The sequence below is a fragment of the Hippocampus guttulatus genome, chromosome 13, assembly GCF_054856545.1.
Source record: "Hippocampus guttulatus isolate MCC_2025c chromosome 13, RoL_Hgut_1.0, whole genome shotgun sequence".
NCBI lineage: Eukaryota > Metazoa > Chordata > Actinopteri > Syngnathiformes > Syngnathidae > Hippocampus > Hippocampus guttulatus.
In genome coordinates this window covers 12,670,480-12,698,211 of record NC_141273.1, presented here as the reverse complement: position 1 = coordinate 12,698,211, position 27,732 = coordinate 12,670,480, and the positions used below count along the sequence as shown (strand labels likewise).

Genomic DNA, 27,732 nt, shown 5'->3' with positions numbered 1-27,732 from the left:
TGTTGCTTTGCTTTAGCTATGCCTAAGTGTTATACACCGCAGTCTCCACTTTGTTGCAGTGCTGCCCGTATTCTCCTCTTGAATACAAGGATAGCATCAATGTAAACTTTGAGGATAAATGGAAATGATAAAAAAAAAGCAGCTTACCCTGTTGCTGTACTTCAGCTGGGGACATTGCACCAATAGACTTCAGTTTCCACTTTTTTCTACCCACAATCTCCTCTTGGATAAAATTTGTCTCCCGAGAAGTAGGAAACAAGAGACCCCATTACCATGTATTACCGGGTCCTATTTTAAAGTAGAAAACCGATCACCGAAACTGAGCCGAGCTGGTACTGTGCAGTGGAAAATTGTCAGCTATACTATAGTAAGAATACCCACCCCTACCAACCCCAATTTACCCCCCCCCCCCTCAGTTAATCATGCAGGACTCATAGGTTGGCACCATGTACTTGATGTTGATGAAGGCGTCCTCTCCCCCATAACGCTCCAACACTTCCAGAGTCTCCTGAATGAGGTCACCAACGTTCTCTCTCTTCTGCTGGCTGTAGTCGATGCCGTCTCCTGTGTTGACTGCGGGACAAAAGAAAAATGCACTAAACACTAATACATGGGTCTAACCTGCTAACTGAACGTTCCAAATCTGGTAAAACTGATATTTAACACAAAAGACAATTGTATTTATGCAATGATGATGATGATCCCATCCCACATCGCATTTGTTTTTCTTTTAACCCAAAAAGTTGATGCAGCGTCAAGAAACATTGAGAAATTTTACTCCTGACTGAGGGAAAATCCCACACGTTGCAAGTCTTCCAACGTGTGGGACTTTCTCCGTCATAATCGTCGGGACAGCTGGGATTAACGCATTAATCTTCATCTTCAATTCAAAAGCTGTGCTGATTTCAAATCCAACGCGATACAACAGCGCCAACTACAGGAATATTTTAGTTAGTTACAATGATTCATAGTCAAGCTGGGAATAGACAGTCTTTCACGCCTATCTGTTGAAAAACATACTTGACGTGTAGTAAACATCTGAATTCCTTTTGAGGAATATAAACATCCGTGGCAGTGACTGGCCTGGTGCTGTCACCGGGTTCGTACCGTTTTAATCAATGACAGCAAAATGAATAGATCATAAATAAATAAATTAGCAATTTTTTTTAGCATATTGAATTAGAGATGGGACATCTTTTGGGGTGGTGTTGCGTTGATGTGCGTGCGCAACGGAATATATTAAAGTATAATACTAACTTGAACGATGCAGGTTTTGGAACTCAAGATGACCTAGTTTTGAGTGCCTGAGAAGTTGTGGTTTTGGTAGGTGCAGGGATTCCGACCGACCAACAGCGACGGTCTGCACTTTCTACTTCCATTCCAACTTCAAGTCTCGTGTTCTCTATTTCAACAATTCAATTCTACAGCGTTTTAGTTGGATAAAAGCTGCATTCCGGAGCACCCAATACTGTTCATTTGGTCCAGCTGTCGCATCAGTTTTACTTTGGCTCCCTTTTGTCGTGTCAGTTTTTTTGTCACCGCTGGATCTCTGTGCGAAAAAGACTTTCCCTCGATCTCCTCCCGCAACTATGCCGCCACACTCTTTGCTTTTATTATTTTATTGCTTTGGACTGCTGCATTGTTTTGATGCTATTTCAGATTGCGCTAACTAGCAGGGTGCCTGCAGTTCAAAAACACAAACACACACACACACCACCACCGCCACGTCTGAGTCGGGGCGTTGAGCGGTGGCCCTTCCTTCATCATGCGTGGCCACTAGTTTCTCCGAGAGCAAAAAAAAAAAGCGTCCTCTGCTGGGGTAGGGGCGGGGGCAACAACATAGTTAAAGTCGAACACGTCAGTGAGGGATCATGTGGTGATTCAGACAAATAAAAGTTTCAATTTCCTTCCTCCGCGAAGTCGAATTAGGAGCCGCGCATTTTTCCACATAACAGGTGTTTTTCATCTCTGCCTGCTGTCTCTGCTCGCTTGGGAGCGAGATCACTTTTACTACATACAAAAAAGGGCAACAAAAAAAAAGTGAGATTAGCATGGAAAATATGCTTTTTTTTGGACTGGGATGAATGACAGAGAGAATGTGTGCGTGTGTGCACGCGTGTCTCCATAGAAGCGTCAGTGTTTGTTTTGTTTTGAGGCCCAGCGCAGTGGCATAAGAGCACGGCATTTGACTAGGCTGATAAGGGCACTGTGTGTGAGAAAGTGGGCTGCTGAAAATGAGAAAATAGCAGTGAGTGGGCTAGGGTGGATACCTCCGGAATGTTTTCTCGATAACAAATTCCCTCAGTGCACTAGAACTCGGTTGTATGTTTAACTACTGCACGCGCGCGCGTGTGTGTGTGTGTGTGTGCGTGTGTGTGTGTGTGTGCATGTGTGTGTGTGTGTGTGTGTCCCATGGGAGGGCCGCTTCCTCGCCATGTTGTGATTGGCTAGAAACAGTGTATTATGTTCCCACCCAGCCCGCAAACACTACTGAGACGAGCGAGGCAAACTTCTGAGCTCAAGAGCGATGTTCGATTTTTCAAAATATGTCAACTCATTTCTTTTAACGATAGAATTCATTTAGTTTTCAAACACCAAAACGAGCAAATGGGTGGCCCGGTGGTCGAACGGTTAATGAGTCGATCTCACAGTTCAGAGGTCATGGGTTCGATCCCAGCTCTGGCTTCCCTGTGTGGACTTTGCATGTTCTCCCCGGGCCTGCGTGGGTTTTCTCCGGGTAATCCGGTTTCCTCCCACATTCCAACGACATGCATGACAGGCTGATTGAACACTCTAAAATTGTCCCGAGGTGTGAGTGTGAGCGCGGATGATTTGTTCGTCTCTGTGTGCCCTGCGATTAACTGGCAACCGGTTCAGGGTGTCCCTGTCAGCGGCCTTATTAAACTCCTCCGTTGCAGACTACCAGCTGGCACCAAATCACCAAATTCAACCCAGCCAGTACATTCGGGACCCATTCACACGATAGAAAACAACGAAAAGTAGGAGTCGCTTTTGTCGATGCGACATCCAAAAAAAAAAGGGCTCGGAAAATCTGTTTTGTGAGTGCATCATATTGAAACGAAACTAACTGTACCAATTTCAAATATTGCGAGATCCGTACTGCATCGCCCTTTTTTTGATGAGATGCACATCCCTTATATCTTCGAAGGAAAGACAGCATTTCCCATACCGGGCAGTTAATTCACAATGACAAAGCGACAAGAGTGTCATTGTATCACACCCACTCGTTCGGTCGCGTTGGAATACCAGCGAATCAAATCGTTCCTCTTTAAAATGAGCCGCCCTTGAATCGTATTGCACCCCCCTTGCGTCGAGGTACGCATTGAATCATCTTTTATTGGACAGATGCACACCCCGAGTAATTCACTTACTTTTTGCAGGTTCTCTGTGAACCTGGATCATTTTGGCAATGTCATCATCTGTACGTGAAACATCTGTCTTCACTAATTTGTGCAAACCTATACTTTGTCCATTCTTTTTTTTTCAACGCAGATATTAGAGCAGCGTGTTTGAGAAGGGAACGGAAATGGAGCGGATGCTTGTAAAACATTGCTCTCAAAGTGTCCTTCAACTATCTCGTTCTCCCACTTATGGTATTCTTGTCACCATCTTCATTTTTTTTTCCAACCCTCTACTTGTCTGCTCTTCTGTTTCAACAACTACAGAATGTAAAGTATGGGGGCGGGGGGGGGTGGTCCCCTGGCGTCTTTTGCGATCATGGTGACGTAATCCGGATCTGTAGGCAAAATGTAATACCCTGTAATCTATGACTAACCGAGGCTAATGAAGAAATATCATGATTCCAGTAAATGTTTGTATTAAAAAACACTCGTCTTTGAATAAAGTATAAATACTATCATCACATGAAGAAAATCCACTATCACCTGTATAAACCCATTTTTAGTAAAATCTCGGACCATGTGACGCGAGGAAAATGTCGTAAGAGGAGTCCCGTGAGGAAGAGGAAGCGGTCGATGCAGAAGAAGAAGAAGGATCCTCCGCTCAGCCACGTCGGCGGCACGAGGGCACTTGCTTTGTTTTCGCCTTTGGCGATAATCCCTGGGATTCGCGTGTCTTTTAGCGCGTCGATGCAGAGGAAAGTCTCATGTGACATTTGGCTGTTTATTTCACTCCGTCGACATGACGCATCAAAGCAAAGGTCTATGGGAATGGGAAAAAAAAAAAAAAAAAAAAAGCAAAACTCAGGTGGTGCTTTCCCTGAATACCATTTGACCATGTCTGTGAACAAGGCCTAGATATTACATATATATATATATATATACAAACACACACACACAGACACACACACTGCAATATTTGTTCATTTTTTTTGAACCCCCAGTTGTGACGATGAAAAATGCCCCCCCCCCCTTCATCATTGGAGTTACGCGTCTCTGCTCTACCGCCTGTGATGAAGCCGGGTTTGTGAGTCATGTGTGCTTTTCCTCCAAAGCACTCAGGTGACACACACACCGCACAGGATTTGGCGAGTTTAGCTCCAAATTCCTAAGCCGATTCAACACGGTGTCAGCCAAGCGGGCCATTGTTTCTAATCAATTTAGCCTCGACTGTGGAAGTTGTGGCTGAAAGCAGCTTAGGGTGGAGGCCTCCTTACACAATGGCGTCTTTGATGCCGACTGCCGAGAGCCCGATCCATTTTTGCTCGGGGTTCGGTCCTCGGAATAGAGGAATGCAGATTAGGGGCGGACAGACTCGTCGGGGGTTTCCAGGAATACTCTGAGCAGGAGGCGGGTTTGGCCGAGGAACAGCACTTGCGTTCTTATCAGCAAAAGACACTGCGATATGTCAGCGTGTCTGCACGATGCGCGAGTTGTGCTGGTAATTCTGTTTATCGACCACACTGCTTCATCCAACATGCAGATTTGACTCCTGGTTGTGTTTTCACTTGAATCGACATGAATGCATTTATTATTAGTATTATTATTAGTAGTAGTCTTGTCCAGATTTTTCAATAATGGGATGAACATTAAAAAATGTTTTTAATCCGATTCATCAATTCGTCAACAATATAATCAACACATAGCAGCCCAACTATTTACCATTGAAGGCATTGAGGGTTTTCTTCTCAATTTTCTTCAAGAGCTTAACAAAGTGATACTTAATATTTCACTTATTTGAATGTACTCATTCCTTAAATAATATTTCTTCAGAATATTTTGGGGTTCGTAGCTCCCTTTACAGTACAGGATTTGTTTACAGAATGCTTTGTAAATGTGTTTCTATATTATTCAGATTGTTTTATTTCGGAAAAAAAATTTGTGATTGTGTTACATGTTAAAAATCACATTGAAAAACATTTGAAACTTTTTTTCTCTTGAAATCTGTTCTTAATTTTAGAATGCTTTGCAAATGTATCCATATTCAAATTTATTCGCAGTAAAAAAATAAAGTATTTATTTAATATATACCAAAAAGGCATTTTATAAAGAATTTCACTTTTACTCAATTTGTAATTTTTTTTACCTATACACCCAAAAAGCAAGGGCTTTTTCATATCTGTATAACTGATATTATAAATATTAAATATTTCTTGATCCTGTAAAGCATATTAATGAAATGAATTATTGGCCTTGAATTTCCTGCATTCTCACTTTTCGTTTTTTTGTTTTTTTTTTGGCGGTGCGCAATTTCAATTTTATTTCAACTTCTAAAGTACTTAGTGAGTGTTTTCAAGTGATCCACAGTGAGACATTGTTGATTCATGCCAGGTCCAGGTTTGAATTACAGCGCATCAAAAAGCCAGACAGATGTTAGCGCGAGCGGAAGCAGATTGCACTTCAAGGGTGGGCGGAAGTACTTCGCAATCTGGCAGGTAAATGGGAGGAAAGCTGAATGGACAAAACAGTCCTGAGTACAACTTGACTTATAAGTTTAATTTGTCCCGTGACCAAGCTTGTAACTCATTTACTTGTATATCAAATCAACTTTGCCATTGAAAAGGAATTAACGGGTCTGATGTGCTTCTGTTGTGGGTGTGGCGGTGGTGGGGTGGGAGCGGGGTCAATGGTAGCAGTGGGAGGGCACATGTGTTCGACAGCAGGCATCTAATTAAAAGGGCCGCACAGTTGGGGAGCAGGTAGACCTTTCCTGCATACTGACAAAAACTCCAGTGTGGATCATAATGTGTGGTTGTGTACATGTGTAAGAGATTGTATGGCGAATACTCAAGACACAAAAGGTTTCTTGTATAGAGAGACGATTGTATGCTTGGCGGATACAACAACTAAAGACCGTAATCCACTACATTGAGAGACCATGTGAAAAAAACGTTATCAATGGCGGTGGCATTTCGTCAGTACTGACGCAAGGTCCATCAGTCCGTCACTGACGGATGTCCGTTTTGTTGACGAATGAAGGACGCACGCACCACGTCTCGCGTGTTTATTCAAGGTGGTGAATATACCACGAAAGTTGCTTTAAGCAGACTGCACTGGCTAGAGACTCATCTCAATCCTCTAATTGCACGTTCGTAAATCCTCGCGCCTCATCTTCAACTAAAAAATATCATTTGGTCAAATGAAAATCCACTAGCTTGATGCTAACGTATAATGTGAAATGTGACAGACAGGTATAGTAAATTAGCATGTTAAAGTAATTAAAAATGTTCAAATGCTCGGTCAACACAACAACACATTCAAATAAGTGAGACAACATAACTCACCGTCATACAGTATATTTTGTCTAATCTGTTTGAAAAACAAATTTTACCGGACACTTCTTTGCCTCTTCTTCTGTTCTGCTGCAACTTTGCTAGTCAACCTGGCATGTTACGGCAAAGAACTATATTGAAGGCGTGAAACTCAAAATCAAAACTTGCCTGTATAATGTTTTTACATTATACCCCCATAAAATGGTTTGAAAATCTGTGAGGATGCAAAGAATGAACGGTGAAGTAGCGGGTATTCACTGTCACCAATAAGAGCCTTTTTGCTAGCTATGCCGTGTGCCACGTACAGTATGTGGTGAGCCCAGAGCAGGGATGTAAAACAAAAGGCTTACATGGTCAGCTGCAGTTTATTATTCCAATAACCCCCCACGCCTAAGCGGCGGACATCTTGTGACCGTTCATGCTTACACAAGTGTAACCTTTGCCAGGGGTCACTGATCTCATTTTCCACGTTCGCCCCACATGACTGCAGCTGTGTTTCCAATTGAAAGTTGGCAGCGAAAGTTACAGTGGAGTGCCCGGCGGATGTGAGTGTGTCACTGTCAGGAAGAAGAAGCAGAGACTCGAGTATGTGTGGACAAACAACAGGATAAGGCTGCCACGCTCCCATCGATCCACCTCCCACAGGCATGCTAGTCAACATGGCTACATGACTACTCGGAAATTGAATTCCAATTTCATATTTCCGAAACCACGTCTTTGGCTTGAGACTGTTGCGAATTCCCAATCTACAAGGAATAAGGGAGAACCGAAGCATCTAGGACCTCATATTGTAGCTAGAAAGCTACATAGTTAACTACATAGCTTGCCAGATAGCTACATAACTAGCCATCTAGCATAGCTAGCTATCTAGCTGGCTAGCTAGATGGCTAGTTAGATAGATAGATAGATAGATAGATAGATAGATAGATAGATAGATAGATAGATAGATAGATAGATAGATAGATAGATAGATAGATAGATAGATAGATAGATAGATAGATAGATAGATAGATAGATAGATAGATAGATAGATAGATAGATAGATAGCCAGTTTTATTAAGCGTGACGTGAAATTTGGAAGACATGTCTACAGTAGCATGACAAAAGTCTCAAGAAATCATACATTGAGAGACACATGAAGTCTGCCACTTTGGTTTAAACTGTAGTTGTAGGGTCCATTTGGTTGGTGATTAATGACGAAGCAATACATAGCAAACAGTGGCTTAGCTTGCCTTTCCCACTGTCGGCATCACTCCCAAGTCGAGGAGGGTTGGAGGGGGGGTTGTTGTGTCAGCGCTGTCAGGTGCGAGTCGATACCGTCAGATGCGATCTCATTACGCCAGCTTACCTCAAGGTTAGCAGTGGGCTGCGGGCGAGGCACGAAATCAATTGCCGCACTAGGGGGGACAGCTGCTAAAGGCCACCGCTGTGTTGCCGTGCGCACCCCCGGACACGAGCCAAACAAGCGGTGGGCGCGCTAAAGGCAAATGCAAACACATTTACAAAAAGCGTCGATAGACTGCCGCCAAATGACTGCAAATGACTGTATTGATATCCACATATTATAAATTATAGCTTCAGGGATAATATGATTGGGATTCATAGTAATGCAGGTTTTCATATTTTGCTAAAACTGTTTTAATAACATAAAGTCCCTGAAATACATTTAAATTCAAACCTAACTAATCTTACTACTTAAACCAAAATGATTCCTGATTCCAGGCCCTTGCACAGGCTTTTCCATAGGCTAATCCTCAAAATCACCACAATTTGACCCTGTTTTCCACCCACTTCAGACAGTGTCAGTAAGAAAGCTTCGCAATTTCATCACCCATCTGGCTAGTTGCTTCCAACTGGAGCTCATTTGGGTAAATTCTCTAGTACGAATTTATCTCGGTACAAACTCCGGGAATTTGGCCAATGTTGTTATTTCGATCCATAAGAACTGACTTACTATTCTTTGTCAGGCATGGGTCCTTCAGCCATTTTTCTCGGTGCTGTTATGACATGATATACAACCAAATTTGTTTCGATCAGTTAAAGTGGTGGCAGGGGTGATTTTTATTTGCAACTTTCGAGGGAACTCTCGTCATGTTTTTGTCCCCTCATACACATTCTTTCTGGCATAAAATGTTGAGTTTGTCGGGCATGGCAAGGTCTTCAAAAAGATGATAAATGTGTTGAAAGAATAATAAAACTGGTCAAATTTGATGGGCTTAATAACTGTGGTCAACAAATCTTGACTACATATTCCAAGTTTTCTATTTGTTTTTTTTTCTAGCACAACAGGTTTTCATAATAATAGGACATGTAATGATAATAATAATAATAATAATAATAATAATAATAGATGAAGTATATTAATGCATAGCTGTATTTATGAATTAAGGGTTAGGTTCAGCAATAAGAGTATTTTTTTAAGTAAGTCATGGTTTGGTCAAATCCATATTTTGCAAGCTTTGATCGGTCAAAGTTAACAGCAGCAAAAAAATGAAAATATCTCAAAAATCTGATGTGCGAGGAAAAGGGAAACACATTTTTTAAAAATCAGCTGCAAAAATACATCGGCCAGCACTTCAAGCCATCTCTAATTAAAATCTGCTATTGACCAGTGTCACGTTCCAATAATGGCCTCCCCCTACCAAGGCCGCTGCGTGCACATCTTTGTGCTCAAAGAGACACACATGGTGAAGAAGAAAGAAGAAATGCAGAGAATGGGATGAAGTCTTCCAAAATGAGTGGGAAGTGGGCCTCAGATGACACCTGTAAAGTAATGCAGAAAACAGATGGCTGAAGGCACATTGACCCCGACAGACGAAGGCAAAGAACGGAGTCCAAGGCGCTCCTCATTGTCGTGGCGGGGTCCGTCTCGCCAGACAATCACGCTGCTCTTCTTGGAAAAACAGACCAAGGAAAACAAAGTGAACCCGGAGGAGTGACGTAAATCAGTCGAGTGATGTCGGATGGATGGATGACTGAAAGTGACGCATGCCTTTAGATCAAAGTGGAGCGCTGAAGACGGCCTTGAGCGAGGTCGGCGTCCTTACGTTTCTTCTCAGACACATCCAAGTCACGTGATGGTGGGAACATCAAAACTGTGAGATTGCACTTATTTCGCCACTTAAGTGACCCGACATGAGGTGTAATGCCAGCTTGGAGTAAGGGTGAGGAATGAATGCACTTGCTAACTGGAAAGTGGTTAGTTTGTTCAAACCTTTTCTCTTTCCCAACTACAACTGCAACTTTTTTTCACAAGAACCATGAAGTCGACGCACAAAATTAGCTTTTGCCGGCCACGTGGCGGTCTGGATCGACCTTGAGTTTGACACCTGTGAGTTAGTGTGAGGGGATGGTTAATATTCGAGTGTTGTTGGCGGGTCTTTGTGACGGTTAAGGTGAGGCTACTTAGCTTCGAAGTGACACGCACGTTAAAATCAAAGTGGGATGTTGCGTGTCCTCACGATTCGTTTCAAAGTCATCCGAGTAACGGGACGGAGAGAACATCAAAGCAAAGAAGTGCACTGCTTTAGCTCTTCACACACTCCCAAAACGATGTCATTCTGCGCATTCTCTCTCTCTCTCACACTCACACGCACACACACACACACACACACGCACACACACACACACACACACACACACACACACACACACACACACACACACACACACACACACACACACACACTGTTACTTCCAGTGGCGCAGATGGGCCTTGTGCCCGGCTAATAAAATCACTTAAGTCTTCATAACCACTTGAGCCTTGCTGGCTACTGTCAGTGTGTGCGCATCCACACAAATGCACGGACCCACACACTCACGAAGCCCATCCCTTCCATTAGCCTAATGAAGTAGCCCTAAGATGGATGAAATAACATCACAGCCACCAATCACCATTCCACCCTGAAAAAGAAAAAAAAAACCTGCCTCTAAAAGCTGCACCCCCCCCCCCCACCGCCATACACCACTCTCTGCATCAAATGCACGATGACTATTCCAGACGCACGCTGTAACCCCCCCCCCTCCCCTTCCCCTTCTCTTCTCCGCCACCCGCCGCCCTCCCGACCCCCTCATGTTTCAAAAGATTTTTATTGGTTTAGTTATTTATCCGTGTAATGTAATTGGCTGGAGTGGATGCCTATGGTTGTGCAGGGCTACTAAATCACCGGAGGCAGAGGAGGAGAGGCGCTGGGACTTCAGGGAGTGGGACATCAGTGTGATGATGACAAGCTGTGTTCAACAATGACAAAGACGAGCAGAGACTCTGTCTGCATTTAGAGCAGCAAGCATTCACATGAGCTAAAGCGCACAAGCAAATTAAATGGAATGGAATTATTTTCAATATTTTACCATCTCAATCATTTAAAGTGTCCCGGGAGTGTTCCTTAGTGGAAATTGAGTCATTAAAGATGCTTGATTCGGTGGAAATTTTCCTTTGTTACATGTGACATGGCAAGGAACCGAAATGGATACTCCGCGTCTCGTGCCAGAACTTTTTTTTCACAAAGTTTGTCAGAAGTGGACCTCAGAGGACTTCTGGGTGGCAGAAAGTGATTGACGACTGCTGACTTGAACTGAAATTGATGACATTTGTCATATTTCGGGTTGCATTGTGCCACCAGCTCGATCACAAAGGATGATTCCTTTTTAATTTCTCCAAAAAAAACCCTTATCACTGCGCATGTTATGAAGCGTTTGTTCACAATGTGCCATGATGTATTGTACGATGAAAATGTACAACTTTGCTCCATTATGTAAACACGTACCCGTATTATGTTATTTAAATAGGCAATTGAATTACATTGTATGGTTTGTTCTTATTATGCATTTGATTTTATTTTTCCTCTGCCCAACATTGCAAATAAGATAAGAGAAGAAATGGTCTCACAATGGAGAAATTCTCAATTTACAGCAGCAAAATTATGAAAGGGAGAAAGTAGAAGACAAAACGTATATAAATAAATATAAACATAAAATATAAATGTCAGTGTATTATAAATGGGTGAGTGGGAGAAATGAGAATCAATTCTTAATGACATTACATGGATAAATAAAGATGAAATACATGAAAAATAAATAAATAAAAACCTCTGTGCAACAGAAAAGTAAGAAAAGGCGCTTATAAATAAAATCTATTATTATATTATTATTATTATAAAAGTCAGTTCCTTCGCAACACTTTCACATTGTCTGAATTCCCGCCTTGTCTAATTTTGGATGACCTGTTGACTCTTTTCATACCGCACTCGCTCATTGTGAAGGAGCCGTGTGGCAGCGCAAGAAAGATGTCGGCACCCCAATGGCCAGCATGCCCATCGTTGGAAGATTTGATGAGAGGTCCACCCCTGCTCTCAAATAGAGCATTTTTACATTTTGAGGCATCACCGCGTTGCAGAAACGCTCCATTGCGGTGGTTTCCGGCCTTCACCACACACCCACCGAATGGCTTTGTCGACAGCGCGTTGCGCCCCTGCTAAGTGCAGTACGAAAAGGGCTTAACTGTCCAAATGTAAATGACGCCTGAAGTTCCGTCTCGCGGCGAAGCAATTTATTTTCGATCTTTTCGACTGACGCTTTCCAAGAGAGGAAGCCTAAAAGGATCATTCAAGCCAATTACCCCGTTTTACCGATTGCTTCAACTCTAACGGAAGGGTTTGTGTACTAGTAGCACAATAAGAGTTTTTACCAAATGACAGCAGATGTGACGTTTTGGAGAAATGTGACATAGACTAGTTAGTAGTGAAAATGACTGCAAGTTAGCTTGTGTGCTTATTTGACGATGCTCGGCCACAGTATCTTTATTTGTATACGCCCCGATCTATACAAGTGCTATTTGATTGACAGCTAACAGTTGAGCAGGGCGTGGTTTTACACAGTCAGTGGCACGGCCACTTATTTTGATAGCGGTGACATTTTTTTTTAACAATTTAGAAGTTTTGATTTATATATATTTTTTAATCATTCAAATTTGGCAGAGTAGTTAACTAGACTCATCCCTGTGGTGCGTCAAATTGACTTTTATTTTTGTTTTACAGTGCCGAAGTAATAAAATAAAACATTTAAAAAAACGTTTTTCGTCAGATCACTTAACTGGAGTTACCACTGTAATAATACTACTCCTGCTAATTATTATTATTATTATAAAAATTATAATGTGAGGCCAGAATGGCTGCTGTCCAGAGGTCATTCTTATTTAAGACCGCGTCGGTGTCAGTGGAACACAAGTGTGTTTATGGCCGCAAGGACAGGCGTCCATAAATAGTCAGTGTGCTTTACAGGCGGCGGTACGGCCCGAGGGCCCGTCAAGGTTTACGAGAACCCGGAGCCTTTAGAAGGGCGGTGTTTAAGTGTTCCATTTACATAAAAAAACGGCCAAGGTGTGCGTCCGGGGCTCAAATGGCAGCACAACACCGAACTTGAATGAGCCCCGATGGCTTGATAAAGTTCAAAAATGAAAACAAATGGACCCAAGAATGTGCACCATCACCACTGATGACTGATTTGTGTATTCATTTATATTATGAGCAGAAGGACGATATACAGTTTCATTTTTATGGGTTGTTTATGTTGGTTTTTAAAAAAAATCTATTTATTTGATAACGAAATAGTTATATTTTATTGTTGGTGTTGAATTGACAAGCATATACCTCATATAAATATGTACATTTAAAGTATATATATACAGTATATATACAGTATGGAAACAACTTCTAATTCACATGGTCTCAAACATGCTACGTTGTCAAGAAAATTCTGTTAAGAATCGTAATTGAATAAACATTTTTTTGTTTACCGAAGAATGCTATCAATATTTCTTCATCATGTCAATGATTTCAGTATGAATCCACGATTCAGGAAAGTTTTAACTAATGAACAAACGATACTATTTCTGCTTTCCAGATCTTTGTCCGTCTGAAAGCCAAATAATAATCACTTTTTTTTTGTAATTGTCTTCTTTGCTTGTGATTGACGCTGACAGGTTGGATATGTCAACACCGCTCCCGACCAGCTGAATACATTATCGCATGTATTTGCGACCTGTGAAACGCTAATTATGCAGCGATGCAGCTCATCTTACACACATGTCCAACACACAACACTCCTTCATCCGAATTCAATAGCGTGTTTGAACCATGTTATTCGTCTGAACTTTGATTTGGATCTCATGTGCTTATTAACTTAACTGTTGGCAGGAATGTCAAGCAAGGGGAACGCAACCGTGTGTGGGAGGCGGAGTTTGCAAAATGCTGGTGCAGCAGTCACCCATTTGTTGTTATTCAGACACAAACACGCACATGGGCACGCGCGCTCGCACACACACACACACACACACACACACGCACACACACACGCACGCGCGCGCACACAGCAGCAATGTCAGCAGCCGTTCAGCATCACACACACACATACACACACACGACTCATTATACGCCGCAGGAGAGAAGATGACAACAGTGGGCAGCATCAAAAAGAAAGGAAGCGAGTGAAAGGTGCGCCAGGGATTGACGACGGACACGACGCAGTCGCCTCAAGCGGGGGCAATGCCTCTTTGACGGTGTCAATATAAAAGTGAGCTTTAGTAGCTTCTATTTGATTCAGCTCTTGAATTGGAGCTCATCAGATTGTTTCGATGTATCCCATAGCACGGCTAGAAAATGTATCAATGATGAACTCCGACACTTAATTTGAAAATCTTCTCATGCCACCACATTCCACCAGTTGTACGCAGGAAAAAAAAGAGACTGCAATTAACACAGAGTGACACAAATAACTTCGAACTGTTGTTTTTTTGTGTGTGACGCAAACTGTGTCCTATTTCTGCCACTTCCTGCGACAAGAAAGCGCAAACTATCTAGGCTGGTTTGAAATCACCACCTGGTGAGAGGAGCACAGACAAATTTAGAACATACACAACAAAATTCATCGCCTAGGGTGGGAGTCAAACAGGAAAATTCCACCATTTGACAAAGCGACGTTCGCATACGTTCAATCATGCGCGGCAATCATTGCGTGCTGATTAATGTATTGATTTTTTATTTTAACAACTTGGGCGGCCTGGTAGTCCAGTGGTTAGCACGTCGGCTTCACAGTGCAGAGGTACCGGGTTCAATTCCAGCTCCGGCCTCCCTGTGTGGAGTTTGCATGTTCTCCCCGGGCCCGCGTGGGTTTTCTCCGGGTACTCCGGTTTCCTCCCACATTTCCAAAAACATGCATGGCAGGCTGATTGGACGCTCCAAATTGTCCCTAGGTGTGAGTGTGGGCGTGAATGGTTGTTCGTCTCTGTGTGCCCTGCGATTGGCTGGCAACTGATTCAGGGTGTCCCCGCCTACTGCCCGAAGACGGCTGGGATAGGCTCCAGCAACCCCCGCGACCCTAGTGAGGATCAAGCGGTTCGGGAAATGGATGGATGGATGGATTTTAACAACTTGACATAAGAAGGCTCTGGGTGATGGAGACTCGGTTTGTGGAGTTCTCCAGAGCTTCATCACATCTTTTTGTTGGCACGTGAGAATCATTTTACTGGAACCTTCTGCCATAATGCACGGACAAAAACTCCACCATGGAGGTAAGGATGCACGTTACAATCAGAATTTTATTGTAAATTGTCCGAATAAAAAATTGATTATTTTCCAGCTAGGTGAAATTTTCGAAGACAAGTTTTTCCAAACCTGAAATTGGCCGTTTGGATGACCTCTTTAGTGTTCGAGTATTAAATTTAAGGCGACACACCTGCCGGTTACGTGCTAGTGGCAGTGGTGTGGTTCGGTGTGCTGGTGGTGGGCGGAGCCAGACATACTGCTCTCCGAATTGCGACAGATTGATAACGGCGGATTCTCGTTCGACCAAGGCCATAAACCGTAACCGTCCAATTCATGCTACCTCGCTAATATGTTTTCTGCCACGCTACCGTTTACGTACCTGATGCAGTTTTCACCACGCAAGTCTCATTGGAGTGATGTCGCAAGGTGAACTGAACTGAATTTGGTGGAAAGACAACCGTTGCGATGGAGAGGGTAATGAAAAGAGGGATGCTTTCAATATTTTGGGATTCTTAGAATCATAATCTATTAGATGGAAAGGCCCCATTTACCGTTGTGGTATCTACCGTGATGCTATTTGTCTGAGCGAAGTCATGACACAGAATTCGGGGTAGATGAAGGATGGTCCCGGACACACGGACAGTTTTGCTTGGCTGACAAAATGAGGCGCGCCAGAGAGAGAGAGAGATAGAGAAAGCGGGAGGGAGGTTGGAGGCGGCGTAAAAAGAAGGTGCGAGGGGGGGTCGGGGTGATGAACGCAGATGGCAGGCAGCGGAGTCGCGGCTCGCCAGAGGACACAATTTCCAGCACCTGTTGACTTTGATTGATCAGAGGCAAAGGAGGCTGGGTAATGGTGTGTGGTCAGACACTGAATGGAGTGATGGCATCGAGGAGATGGTTCCAAGCACAGAAAATGGAGTGTGCGAGGGAGCAAAGGGGGGATTTGGGGGTTGGCGAGTCTAATGAATACAGAGTGAAGCCAGAGAGGGAGGCAAAATCGGGTTTTTTTTGTTTTTTCCACATGGACGTTCCAAGCTAATGCAACATCAGATAGCTACAGTAACTGTGTGCCTTTCGTTCATTCAACAAAGAGGGGTCATGTCTGTGTCCGCTTTCACAGTGATATAGCGTCCCACAATCACAATATGGTAGGGCCTCGCTTTTCGTATGTCCTAGTTGGCATATGGTTCGGTATTTGATACCCGTATTTTACGCATTATAAGGAACTTCAGAGTATAAGGCGCACCTTCAATGAATGGCCCATTTTAAAACTGTTTTCATTTATAGTGCGCACCGCATTTTAAGGCACATAGAAGCTACAATAGTGGCTGCGGTTGCATTATGCATCCGCTAGATGGAGCTACGCTAAAGGGAATACAATACAATACAGTTATTTATATAGCGCTTTCACAACCGCTGCAGCTGTAACCAAGCACTTTGCAGAACATTCAAAATACTGCGTCCAATAATTCATAATATGGCACCACCACTGTTGGCTTTTGAGAACATTGAATGCTTTGAGGTGTGCCTTATAGTGCGGAAAATACGGGACTTTTTTCGTAGAAATTTCATACCGATTTTCAAACATCCCCTTGTATTTATGTACAAAACCCCCCACCTGATTTGACCAATCATTTCCCGGAACCGTAGCTCCAACGCCATGTGCTCGTGATTCAGTCTGCCACTGTTTCTCGTGCAATTCACACATTACACTTTCATCCAAATTATTTCATAAATGGCATGAAAAGGGCAAAACACAGCCTCTCGCAAATCAGGGCTTCAAAATAAAAACACCACTGAAAGTGTGTTGAAATGGTGATTTTATACTGCTGTCCTTTCACATTGAAGGCATGACTTTTGAAAAGATGTGTCTGCAAAACTTGCGTTATTCTCGATAAATTGTATTTATTGCTCATGTTTGCGTCTGAACGGATTAACTGGACTCACATTATTTCCTATTGGTTTTCTTAAGCTTCAATTTTAGTCAGACTTTGTGGAACGGAAAAATCACGAAAACCCAGGGTCCACTGTAAATAGATGACCTACTTTTGGTATATTAATATATTATAACAGTACAGACAGGCATACGAATACAAAATGAGAACACTCTCAAGCAGCTACAGAAGGCTGAAAATCGAGATGCACTACTCCATTAGGCCACGCCCCATTTAAAAAACACACAGCAAAGGTGAATCTATCTTCAATGGCCAGTGTGAAACGAGATGATCACATAATACCCAACAAAGTGGGACCGACGCCGTTCCGCCTCTGATACTGCCGCTGAGAGCGACAAATTTGCGGGTTATCTTTAACACCCCCCCCGCCATCATCCCCCATCGGGTCTGAGGACCGCACAGAACAGGGACAGAGGGAAATAGCAGGCTTTAATGGAGGGAATATGTATTTGTCAGCCGATAGAAGTGTTTTAGGACTCCATCTGTGGCCAAATGAGATCAGTCGCTGACTTTGCTGCCCTGAGGCTTACACACTGACTCTTCACACAACCCGCAGCACGTTTCATCTGCAGGATGATTCCACGTCGAGGGCGTGCAGGTGCGCCCGCGTGCGCACGTGTCTGTGAGCGCATGTGGGAGCAAGCAAAGTCATATGATCAGGTCCCATCAAATGACTCCACTCATCATTTCCACTCATCTCTCCCCCCCAATCTCCAACACCCCATCCTAGTGGGATCCACCGAGGAATCTCCTCACGAAATCACACACTAAATCATCTCCCCAGTGAGCCGACACCTTGGTAAAAAAAAAAACAACCAAAAAAAACACCTCTTACTGTTTGGAGGTTAGAATGGTGGGGTGGGGAAGGTTTCATTTCCGATCGAAACGCACACACCGGTGCGAGGGGTGGGCGCACATCTGCGCTTTGAGAGAAAGCCTCACGAGGAAATCAGCATTCCTTTCGCGGTTGTTTTTCAATGATTGCCGTCCAAAGCGGATACATACAGAGTGCGTCATAACATTTAGTAATAATATAGGAAGACAAGAGTTTTGACATTGTATTAGCATTTTTTAGGATTGTTTTTGTGGGAAATGGAGAAAAGCGCATGCAGAGAAAACCGTACACGGAGAAAACCGAAGTGTCTGGAGAAAACCAGAGTAAACAGAGGTAACTGAAGTACCCGTGGAGTGACCCTACCGGGCAAGCTCGCGCTATCATAGCAAGATGACATCAGCTAGGGCTTTAGCTCGGCTTTATAATTAAGAATCGGAAGATGATAAACAAACTGTATATTGATTCAATGTTCCGGATGCTTTTGGACTTGCCGTATTTTCCGCACTAAAAGGCGCACCTAAAAGCCTTCCATTTTCTTAAAAACTCACAGTGCGCCTTAAAATCCGATGCGCCTTGTGTATGGTTATTACGGTAATATTTCGACCCCAAAATGGCTCCTTGCTAGAGACATGCTTACAGCGCAGAGTTCAAACTTAAGGCGATCGGGTTACGCAGTTAAACACGGAAATAGAGTAGCGGCAAGAGAGTTCAACGTGAACGAGTCAATGTTATAACTTGCTGTTGGTTAAGTGAACTGTGTCGCTGCTTTATGAAATACGTTTTACTGACATCTGATTGTTCTGTTGGTTTTTTCTTGAGCGTAGCTCCATCTAGTGGATGCATTGTAGATTGCGTCTTATAGTGCGGTGCGTCCAATACATGAAACAAATGACAAAATAGGCCATTCATTGAAGGTGCGCCACATAATCCAGTGCGCCTTTTAGTGCGGAAAATACAGTATTTAAAGAGCTTTCAAGATTACGTAAGGTGTGTGTGTTGCGCCCAAGAAGAGAGACATCAGATGTATTATTGAACTTTCCAAAGCTATCCCTCCCCCTCACTTTCCGATGCTTTCAGTGCAATCAACCCTGGACTTGAGAGAGCAATAGCGCACTCGTTTTCTTCCTCTCCTCATGGAAACTTTCCTCTTGATCTATGTTTTATGTCTACGCCGGGGTGCGCGAGGCCACGTTTCTGTACAAGATGGATAAAGTAACAAAAATCATCCCGGCCGCAGGACGACGGAACGGTGACTTAATCGTTGGTGTCGCCTTGTCTATTCTTCAACACGCCTCATTTAGGGCCGTCGCTCTTCCCTCGCCGCCGACGATCCTTCTTGCTGCAAATGGAGTGTGATGACACTTTGGCGACCTCACACAAATGATCGTCAACTGAATCCCACCCCGCGTTACATGAAAAACTTCACCTCGTTAAAAGTGTGCAGTTTAAACCTGAACAAAGTGTTTCGTCTGGGGAACGAGCGCATTGGAGATAGAAGAAAATTTGTCAGAAAGCCCAGAGTTGGAGTTTTTCCAAGAGAGGGGAAAAATAGTAATAGCAGAGGGAACTGTAGTTGTCATCATTTAAATAATTCGGCATTTCGGAATCGGCAGGGCACACATGAACAAACAACCATCTGTACTCACAATCACACCGAGGGACAATTTGGAGTGTTCAATCAGCCTGTAGCATGCATGTTTTGGGAATGTGGGAGGAAACCGGGGTACCCGGTGAAAACCCACACAGGCTGTTGTGTGACTTCGATGAGGGGTGCTTTTGTTGTATGAAATGGTAGCCATTATCCAAACGATTCAGGGTGTCCCTCCGCCTACTGCCCTGGGAACCCCCCCCCGCGACCATTGTGAGGGTAATGCGGATCAGAAGATGGATGGATGGATGGATGGATGGATGGATCCATGAAGGTTCACATCTTTTTAATGCATAATTATCTCTAAATGAGAAGAGTCTAAGCAGAGAGGTTGATTCGTCATTTGATCAGAACATCATTTATATCAATATAATAATAAAGAAATAAAAAAGCACTGCCGCAGCTCCGCCTCATCGAATGATGAATGCTTTATTGGTTGCCGTCCAATCCTGCATGAATATTCATTACCCGTGTACTGTACTGTACACACGGATTTTACGCTTCCGTGGCTTTCAGCGCCTGTTGAAAATCATTTTGATTTAAGAGAAGCGGTATAATTACACTCGCAGAAAGAAAGTGTCACATTTATGGAAAGTTATGCACCAGATGTTTCGACAGGAAGGAGTCTAAATGGTGAGCTGGTGGTTATGCTAATGACCATTTAAAGCGACACGGCAAGGCCTTTGACTTCACTTATCTTGGATGGAATATGCTAAATGGAGATAATGGGCCACAAAATCATCAAGGTTAGGGTAAAAAAAAATTAATAAAAAAGATTATAATCCCAAAAGCCACATAACTGTTGCTGCTCTAGCCACCAAATGTAACACCAGGACAAGACTGAAATTCCATGTCATTTTATCACTTGCTTGGGACTTGCTTGACAGTTGTGACTTATGCAACAGGCGTCCTCAAATTTATTTCAGCAATTTTCTTTCGCTATTGTCTACAAAAAAACAAAACAAAAAAAACATCCAAACTTTCAATGAATTACACTGAACGCAAGAAGCAGAGGTATAGAAAACACCCCAGACAGAGTTTAAGCGTTCATAACATTTGTTCTCAAGCTCATTTTCAACACTTTGAAATAATTTTTAAAAAACGTGCAAATATCAGATGCCAAAGAGTAAAGCAACCTGATCCACTGACCATCTTATTTTGGTACTCTCTGACCGACGCGGATATATGAAGACAGTGCTGTCTCGATAGCCGAAGATTTCGCCGCTCCGTAAATTATTTCAGCGCAACGGATTATATTTTGCCGGAGAGTTGAAAGTTTTCTGAAACCGGTCGAGAGGAAAACGAGATTCCACCCAAAAATGTGATGAGCTATTCACTAATTTCAAGCTTAAAACTGAGTTTGACTCTGCCCCTTTCAATTATGCATCGCTATAATTTTTGAATACAGCATCTGAAGCTCAACCAATCAACCAAGCGAAGGCTCGTTAACTGGAAAGAGCTCATAAACTGGGGAGCTGGCGCACTTGTAAGCCAAGGTACCACTGCAGTAGCAAGTGGACGGGAGCCAGTCAGTCGTAAGTCACGAAATGCGCCTGCGAGATAATCAACGGCCGAAATCAATTTGTTCAACGTCTAAGAGGAGTGGGCGGACTACAGAGAAGAAACGTGCGGGGCGGGCGGCGAGCGTCCATATCTCAGCCAAACACACGACAACAAGCGGAGAGCCTGCTGAAGTTTGCAAAGAGAGATGGCCGCGAGGGCCGGGACACATGCGTTGCACAGCACTTCATCCTCTCTTTGCCAGACACTTTTTGGAATTACTTTAGACTTTTTTGAGGGTGTGTGTGTGTGTGTGTGGGGGGGGGGGGGGTCAATATTTACTCTGTGTATTTTACATGGTAAACAGGATGAAAATTCAGAAGCGAGAGACTATCCGCACCGTCTGATTGATGTGTGGGTCGATATTAGAGTAAATTGCAGTTTGCACAAAGGCTGAATAACAATTTCTGCTTCCTTGCATTGGTGCCAATTGTCATAGTGTTCACTCAAAAAAAAAGTGTCACAGGAAACGAGGAAATTGAAGGCACCCCAGGAATAATGTCCTTTTTATTTCTAATTGAAAAATACGAAAAATGTATGAATGGTTTTCCATGATGTGAACTGAATTAGTTGAATTTGCTAAATTTCCAAAACATAGAAAAAAAAATACAGATGAACCTCAGTTTAACAGATTCTAAACAACGGATCCCGCATTCAGCTGTGAAGAGTATCTGTTGAAGTCTGTTACTTCGAAAATTCAGCCACAATGAGTGCACTTCGCCACAGTGCAGCCAACAGCACTACGTTGTCATCATCGGACGGACTGGTTTGCGGCTTGCGCTACTCTCTCGTAAATAAACAGACTTAGGGTAGACTAGAGCAGGCTATAACACGCATCAATGTATCGACTATGTTGGTAGTTGTGATGTTACATCAAAAGAAATGCACGGCTATACGTGGCGGTCATGCTAGCAAGAAATAATGAATATTAGCTCAGCATCGCCATGAAGCATGTAGCTAAAGGGAGCATGTCTTGTTCATAGCTACGCTTTTTTTTTTTTAACACAAAGGAACTAATCGTGTACACTCTTTCCAACAAGCTATTTTTGGGACAGTACATCGATGTTTTTTCTATGACATCTAATCACAACTCAAGTGAAAAAACCCGTAAGTGCTAATTAAGGTGACCAGCTCCAAGCAACAAAAAGGTACATTTGGATCAATGTTCAAAGTTTTCAGTTTGAAGCTTTTTAAAAATATTTCTTGACAATTTTGTTCTGTACTGTGTGGGTTTAGGACACAAAACATGTAATTGGATGTAACGGACGATCGGCTCGAATGGACGACCACCGACCCCAATTACTCCATTAAAATTGAGGTTCCAATATACCGTCAACGAATTCAAAATCGTCTTCCTCGCAGCCCCCGACAGCCCCGAATAAAATTACAATTACAATACTTCCGTATTGGTCGAATCTTTATTCCTCGCGCCGTGGCATATTTAATTTAATATTAATAAATGTAGTTAGGGAAGTCAACACAATCCTCATTGCGTGGTTCCAATGTCCTGTGTCTTCACTTTCTACTTCAATATCACATGGTAAGAAATGAGTGGCAGCAAAACGCTGGCTAAACAGATTAGTAAGTATCCTGTTTCCCACTTTGACAAATTAATTTCCGTACAAATGAAATGAAAGAACGCTCCCCAGAGAATTCCCCAGGAAATTAAAAATGTGTTGTTTTTGCTGTTGTTGTTCAATGAAATAAAAGAACAGTACAACAAAGATAAATCGAATCAAAACCAAATAAACACATAATTAGCAAGTGTGCAACGTGGAGAAAGGATGTTAGAAGCTAACAGAGCTTTTTTTTTTTTTTTTAAACTGCAGGCAAAGTCAATAAGAGAAGGCCGTGGTCAGAAGAGTCAACATCATTTCGTCGGACAAAAAAAGATGGATAAAGACGGAATGAGCGTGAGTGGCGGGCGGAGGCGTGAGACGATAGCATCCCCGTGACATTTACAGTTGGCCATCAGTCTCGGCGCACGCTTCTTTTGAAAAGTTCACACGGCAGCCGCACATGACGCCCAGGACATTTGCTTTGCCGGGTGAATGAACGCGCAGCACCCTCGCATCCATTGGCACACAACGATATGCGGTCGAACGTTACGGGATCGACTGACAAGACGGTCATTCCCGCAAAACACTCTCCCTTGAGTTGTTTTTGTGCTCTTTCAACGATGCTGCCAAATCCTTCTCCAAATAGAAATTGGGGTCAAGAAAGTAAATGTCGAAGGGGTTCATGTTGGCTGAGAGACCAGCTTTGGGAAATGTTAATTTTAGCCTGGGTTGTAAATGGAATTTCAGAGAGTCTTCCCCACATGCGCGTACGTACTCCCTGCGCTTTCCCCCCCCCCCCCCCAACTCAAATCATCTGTCATTTATTTTTAAGATTGTTGGAAGATAAATTGGATGATTATAAATACTGCTACGGGGCAATGGGCGTATGTTACCATGATGACCAGAGGAGGAGCCCTAACTGCAGTGGCTTTTACATGTCTGGGGTGAAAAAAAAAACAATAAAGACAAAGCACATATTTTGGCATCCAACATTCACATGCAATTTCTATGGACATCCATTTTTATCACACAAAAAAAACATTTTTTTAATGAGAACGGAGACCTTTAACGGTGGTCTTTGGAGAGCTGAGTACTTCTTGTTGTGAAAAGTTTGAGACAGAGTTGTTTACACATCATTCTCCGAGGCCCAGGGCGACGTTTATGACAAATGATTAGGCGAGCTCTTGACCACAGGTAAATCAGACGCACTGATTGGATTCGATTGCTGCAAGGTTGTAGTGTAAACAACAGTGATTGCACGTTATTAGGAATGTAATGTCCAGGATTAAAATGTGTGTGTGTGTGTGTGTGTGTGTGTGTGTGTGTGTGTGTGTGTGTGTGTGTGTGTGTGTGTGTGTACGTGTGTGTGTTTGCAAACAAGACAAAATCAACTTGTCGCCAAGGTTAATGTAGTGCTGATCGACTGATTAGGTCAATGTAATATAGATTTGCAAATAACAAAACAAATCAATACATTCATCCCGTGACTCTTGTTGTCAGAATGTCTATCTACACTGAAGAATACTCGTTAACTAATTACTGCATTATTACATACAACGCTGCTGACTATTCTTACTGCTTTCGGGACCATTCACATTGAAATCCCAGCATGCGGAGTTGACTTTTTCACAGAACCGTCAAAACGTGTTTTGGAAAATAGCTATTTCCACATGAAATAATCATCAGGTGCAACGCTGCTGACTATTCTTGCTGTTGTTGCCATTCACTTAAACGTGTGTTGCATGCATTGTAACACAGTGTTGAAATATTCTACATTCACGTATACTTGACACTTGATCGCTTACATTTATCGCTGTTGGTGTTTATTTCAGAGAAGATTTGCATATATTGCTGCTGACTATTTTTGCTGCTTTGGTTCACATTCTCCTCTGTATGCTTCGTATCATATTTCATATCTGAATAGCGGTGGACTTAATTCTCTTTTGTTGAGAATTAAGTCGTAAACCTTACAAAAAGTTGAGAGGGTGAACAATCTAGCATGATGAAAAACTCAGAAAATAAAAAAGTCTTATTAATACATGGATGAGAAGGATTATTTTTGTTTGTTTGTTTGTTTTGTGGATTGTTCGATGGTGGACTGTGATTTGTACATGTCGCATCAAAAGTGTGCAAACTGGAGGTACTTCGCTTTTATGAGTGGTTTCTTGTACGACAGTGACTGAAGCACACGTAATTAAAATGAGACGGTATGAGTGAGGCAAAAAAAAAAGTGTCTTTCATTTTTCTCCACGCCTGTCAGTTTGCGAGTCTCTGCTGTTGCCGGATGACATCGAGGACGTCAACACCTTGTCAGGTGTGTACCATTCAACTCTTTGGTTGCGCTTGGTTGCCTCGCACGAGCACACAAACACACACACGGGCGCTTGTACACGTACAATACGCGCAAACATCAGGCCTCCGTTTTGTTTCTGTTCCCTTTGACCACTTTTGCTCTCTACAAATGACTGATTTGTATTGATGGCATTTTATGGCTCTGTGCAAATATGTGCAAGTCACCAGAAAATGAAAAATGCCAATGAACAACTGGTGCAGCAGTACATCAATATGGCCTCATTTCCATTGAGCTTTTTGTGACTTGACAAAATCCATCCATCCATCCATCCATTTTCTGATCCGGTTTATCCTCAGAAGGGTCGCGCGGCATGCTGGAGCCTATACCAGCCGTCTTCGGGAAGTAGGCGGGGGACACCCTGAACGTAGGGTACCCAGAGATGAACAACCAACCGCGCTCACAGTCACACCAAGGGACGGGTCGGCGCGCTAACCACTGGACCACCGGGCTGCCCTTTACAATCATGAGCTATTTTATAGATTACAATGAAATGAGCCAGTTGGTAAAAAAAAAAAAAAAATCAACTCCTATCACAGCAACGTCTTCTGTTGCTGAGTTACAACTCAACTCAACTGTATTGATAGAGGACTTTCAGACAGCCACCACTGCATACAAAGTGCTGTACATGGAGCAACTAACATATCCAACAGTAAAGCAACAAATCGGTAAGACTCACCCCACCGCCCGACAATTTTCCGCTGAATTCCTGATGTGGTCCTCCATTTTCATTAGCAGCTTGACTAGTGTGTGTGTGTGTGTGTATATATATATATATATATATATATATATATATATATATATATATATATATATATATATATATATATACACATACATATGTGTGTGTGTGTATTTTTTTTCCTTCATATAATTGGGGTTGAAACCTTGAGCGCTGCAATGGGGGGGGGGGGGGGGGGGGCTTTCCGCAACAATCGCTTATCCCCAAATGACAGCCTGCTATGCTTGTCGACTGCAAGTTGTTCTGCTGCAATCAAACTAATCACCACTCTCTTGCATGAGAATAAAAGCTACCCCCTCACAAAAAAAAAGGGGGAAAAAACGTATTTTCGTCACTATCTCGCACATCAAAGACACTTTCTTTGTTGGAGAGATGCACGCTTTGAGATGTTCTGCTTATTTTATTCCCAAATTGAAGGTTTGTTCAGAATTCGCCTTATCTTGACTTCATTTTAATCTTTTTTTTTCATGTCGCTTTCACGCTTTTCCCTCTTAATGATGCCTTACAGTTTCTGCGGTGCCGTGATAAGATGCATGTGCACGAACCAGATTAGAATGTCAATAGCTTAAAAAAAAAAAGCGCCTAAAAGCAAGCAGTAATTAATGGGTTTGTTCTATCTCAATAATGAAATATTAAGAAATGACCAAAGTTTCATGCATTAAATGAGAGGCTGTGCTGCATCAGGCAATTTCAAAGAATCAAGGCAGGTAAAAATTAAAAATACAGTTTATTTTGATTTATATAATATTTTGAAGTTGCTTGAAAAGTTATGTTTTTATTAAGATGCAGTCAAAGTATTCTCCATCTATACAGTCATTTTTGATTGATTGATTTTTTTATCCAATCATATTACAGGTTCTGTTTGTTGTCATATAAATTTGTTTTTTCCCCCCCTTCACAATCCAGATGGCTGGCGTCGGACACATACCATAGAAATCGGTGTTTTCTGTACACGCACATAACACTCGACGTTTGATTGCAACTGGTGTGGCAGCTAAGCAGTTCTGCCGCGTCATAACTGTCAAATACTGTTCAATTTCAAGTGAAGGTGTCCCAATTGTTTAATCAACACCTAATTGATCACCATTAATCATTTGCAGTCATTGTTTAACTTCGAATTGCACAAATCCTTTCATTTCAGCCTCTCACCAGGAAATGTTTAGTATTAACAGGGGGAGGCTGGAACTAATTAATGGCATTTCCATTCATTTCAATGAGCAAAGATGACTTGAGACACTACTGTATGTATATTTCTGATGACTACCTCACCCCAAAGTATGCGGACACATGTGCGGATACTGTACGCAGTCAAACACTCCAGAGGCCAATCAGTGAAGGAAGGCAGGCAGATGAGATGCTGCGCACGCCAATCGATTCCTCTGCTGTTTTTCAAACGACCGGGGAGAGATTAGAAGGAGAAGGAGGAAGCAAACGTGGTAGCCGGGAGTGGAGTGAAAAATGACAAACGCTGACTGGAATCCAATTAAGTGTCACGACACACACAAACGACCACAAAGCTTCCAAGCACACATCACACACAAAAAGCTCGTTAAGAATTCGCAGGGGCATGACAGTACACTGCATGGCTGCGCAATTCCAGAATTGTACACAAGGAATGCACGAGTACAAAGTGGGCATACGTGTGGAATAATGATCGATGTCCACAATGGGGCAAAGTTTCTGGGAGGCTCTGCCTGTCCAGAGACTAAATGCTGCCCAAGACGGTTGCCGCCAATCGGGTCCTAATGTTTGTGTGTGTGCCAGGGCAGCACACACTTCACAGGCCAGTCACACACTTTTCCCACGGGATGTTCGAAACCACTTTTTTTCCGTAAATGTGATTATTTTGGAG

General features: G+C 42.8%; 1 protein-coding gene across 1 annotated transcript in view; it reads right to left on the bottom strand.

Annotated features, from left to right (window-relative positions):
* Positions 1-412: 412 nt before the first annotated feature.
* The window catches only part of pacrg (PARK2 co-regulated), a 196,707-nt gene continuing 169,387 nt past the window's right edge, over positions 413-27,732 (bottom strand). The window contains exon 8 of the mRNA XM_086127804.1: positions 413-573. Within this exon, the coding sequence (XP_085983930.1) occupies positions 413-573 (161 nt within the window). The remainder of the gene's footprint in view (positions 574-27,732) is intronic.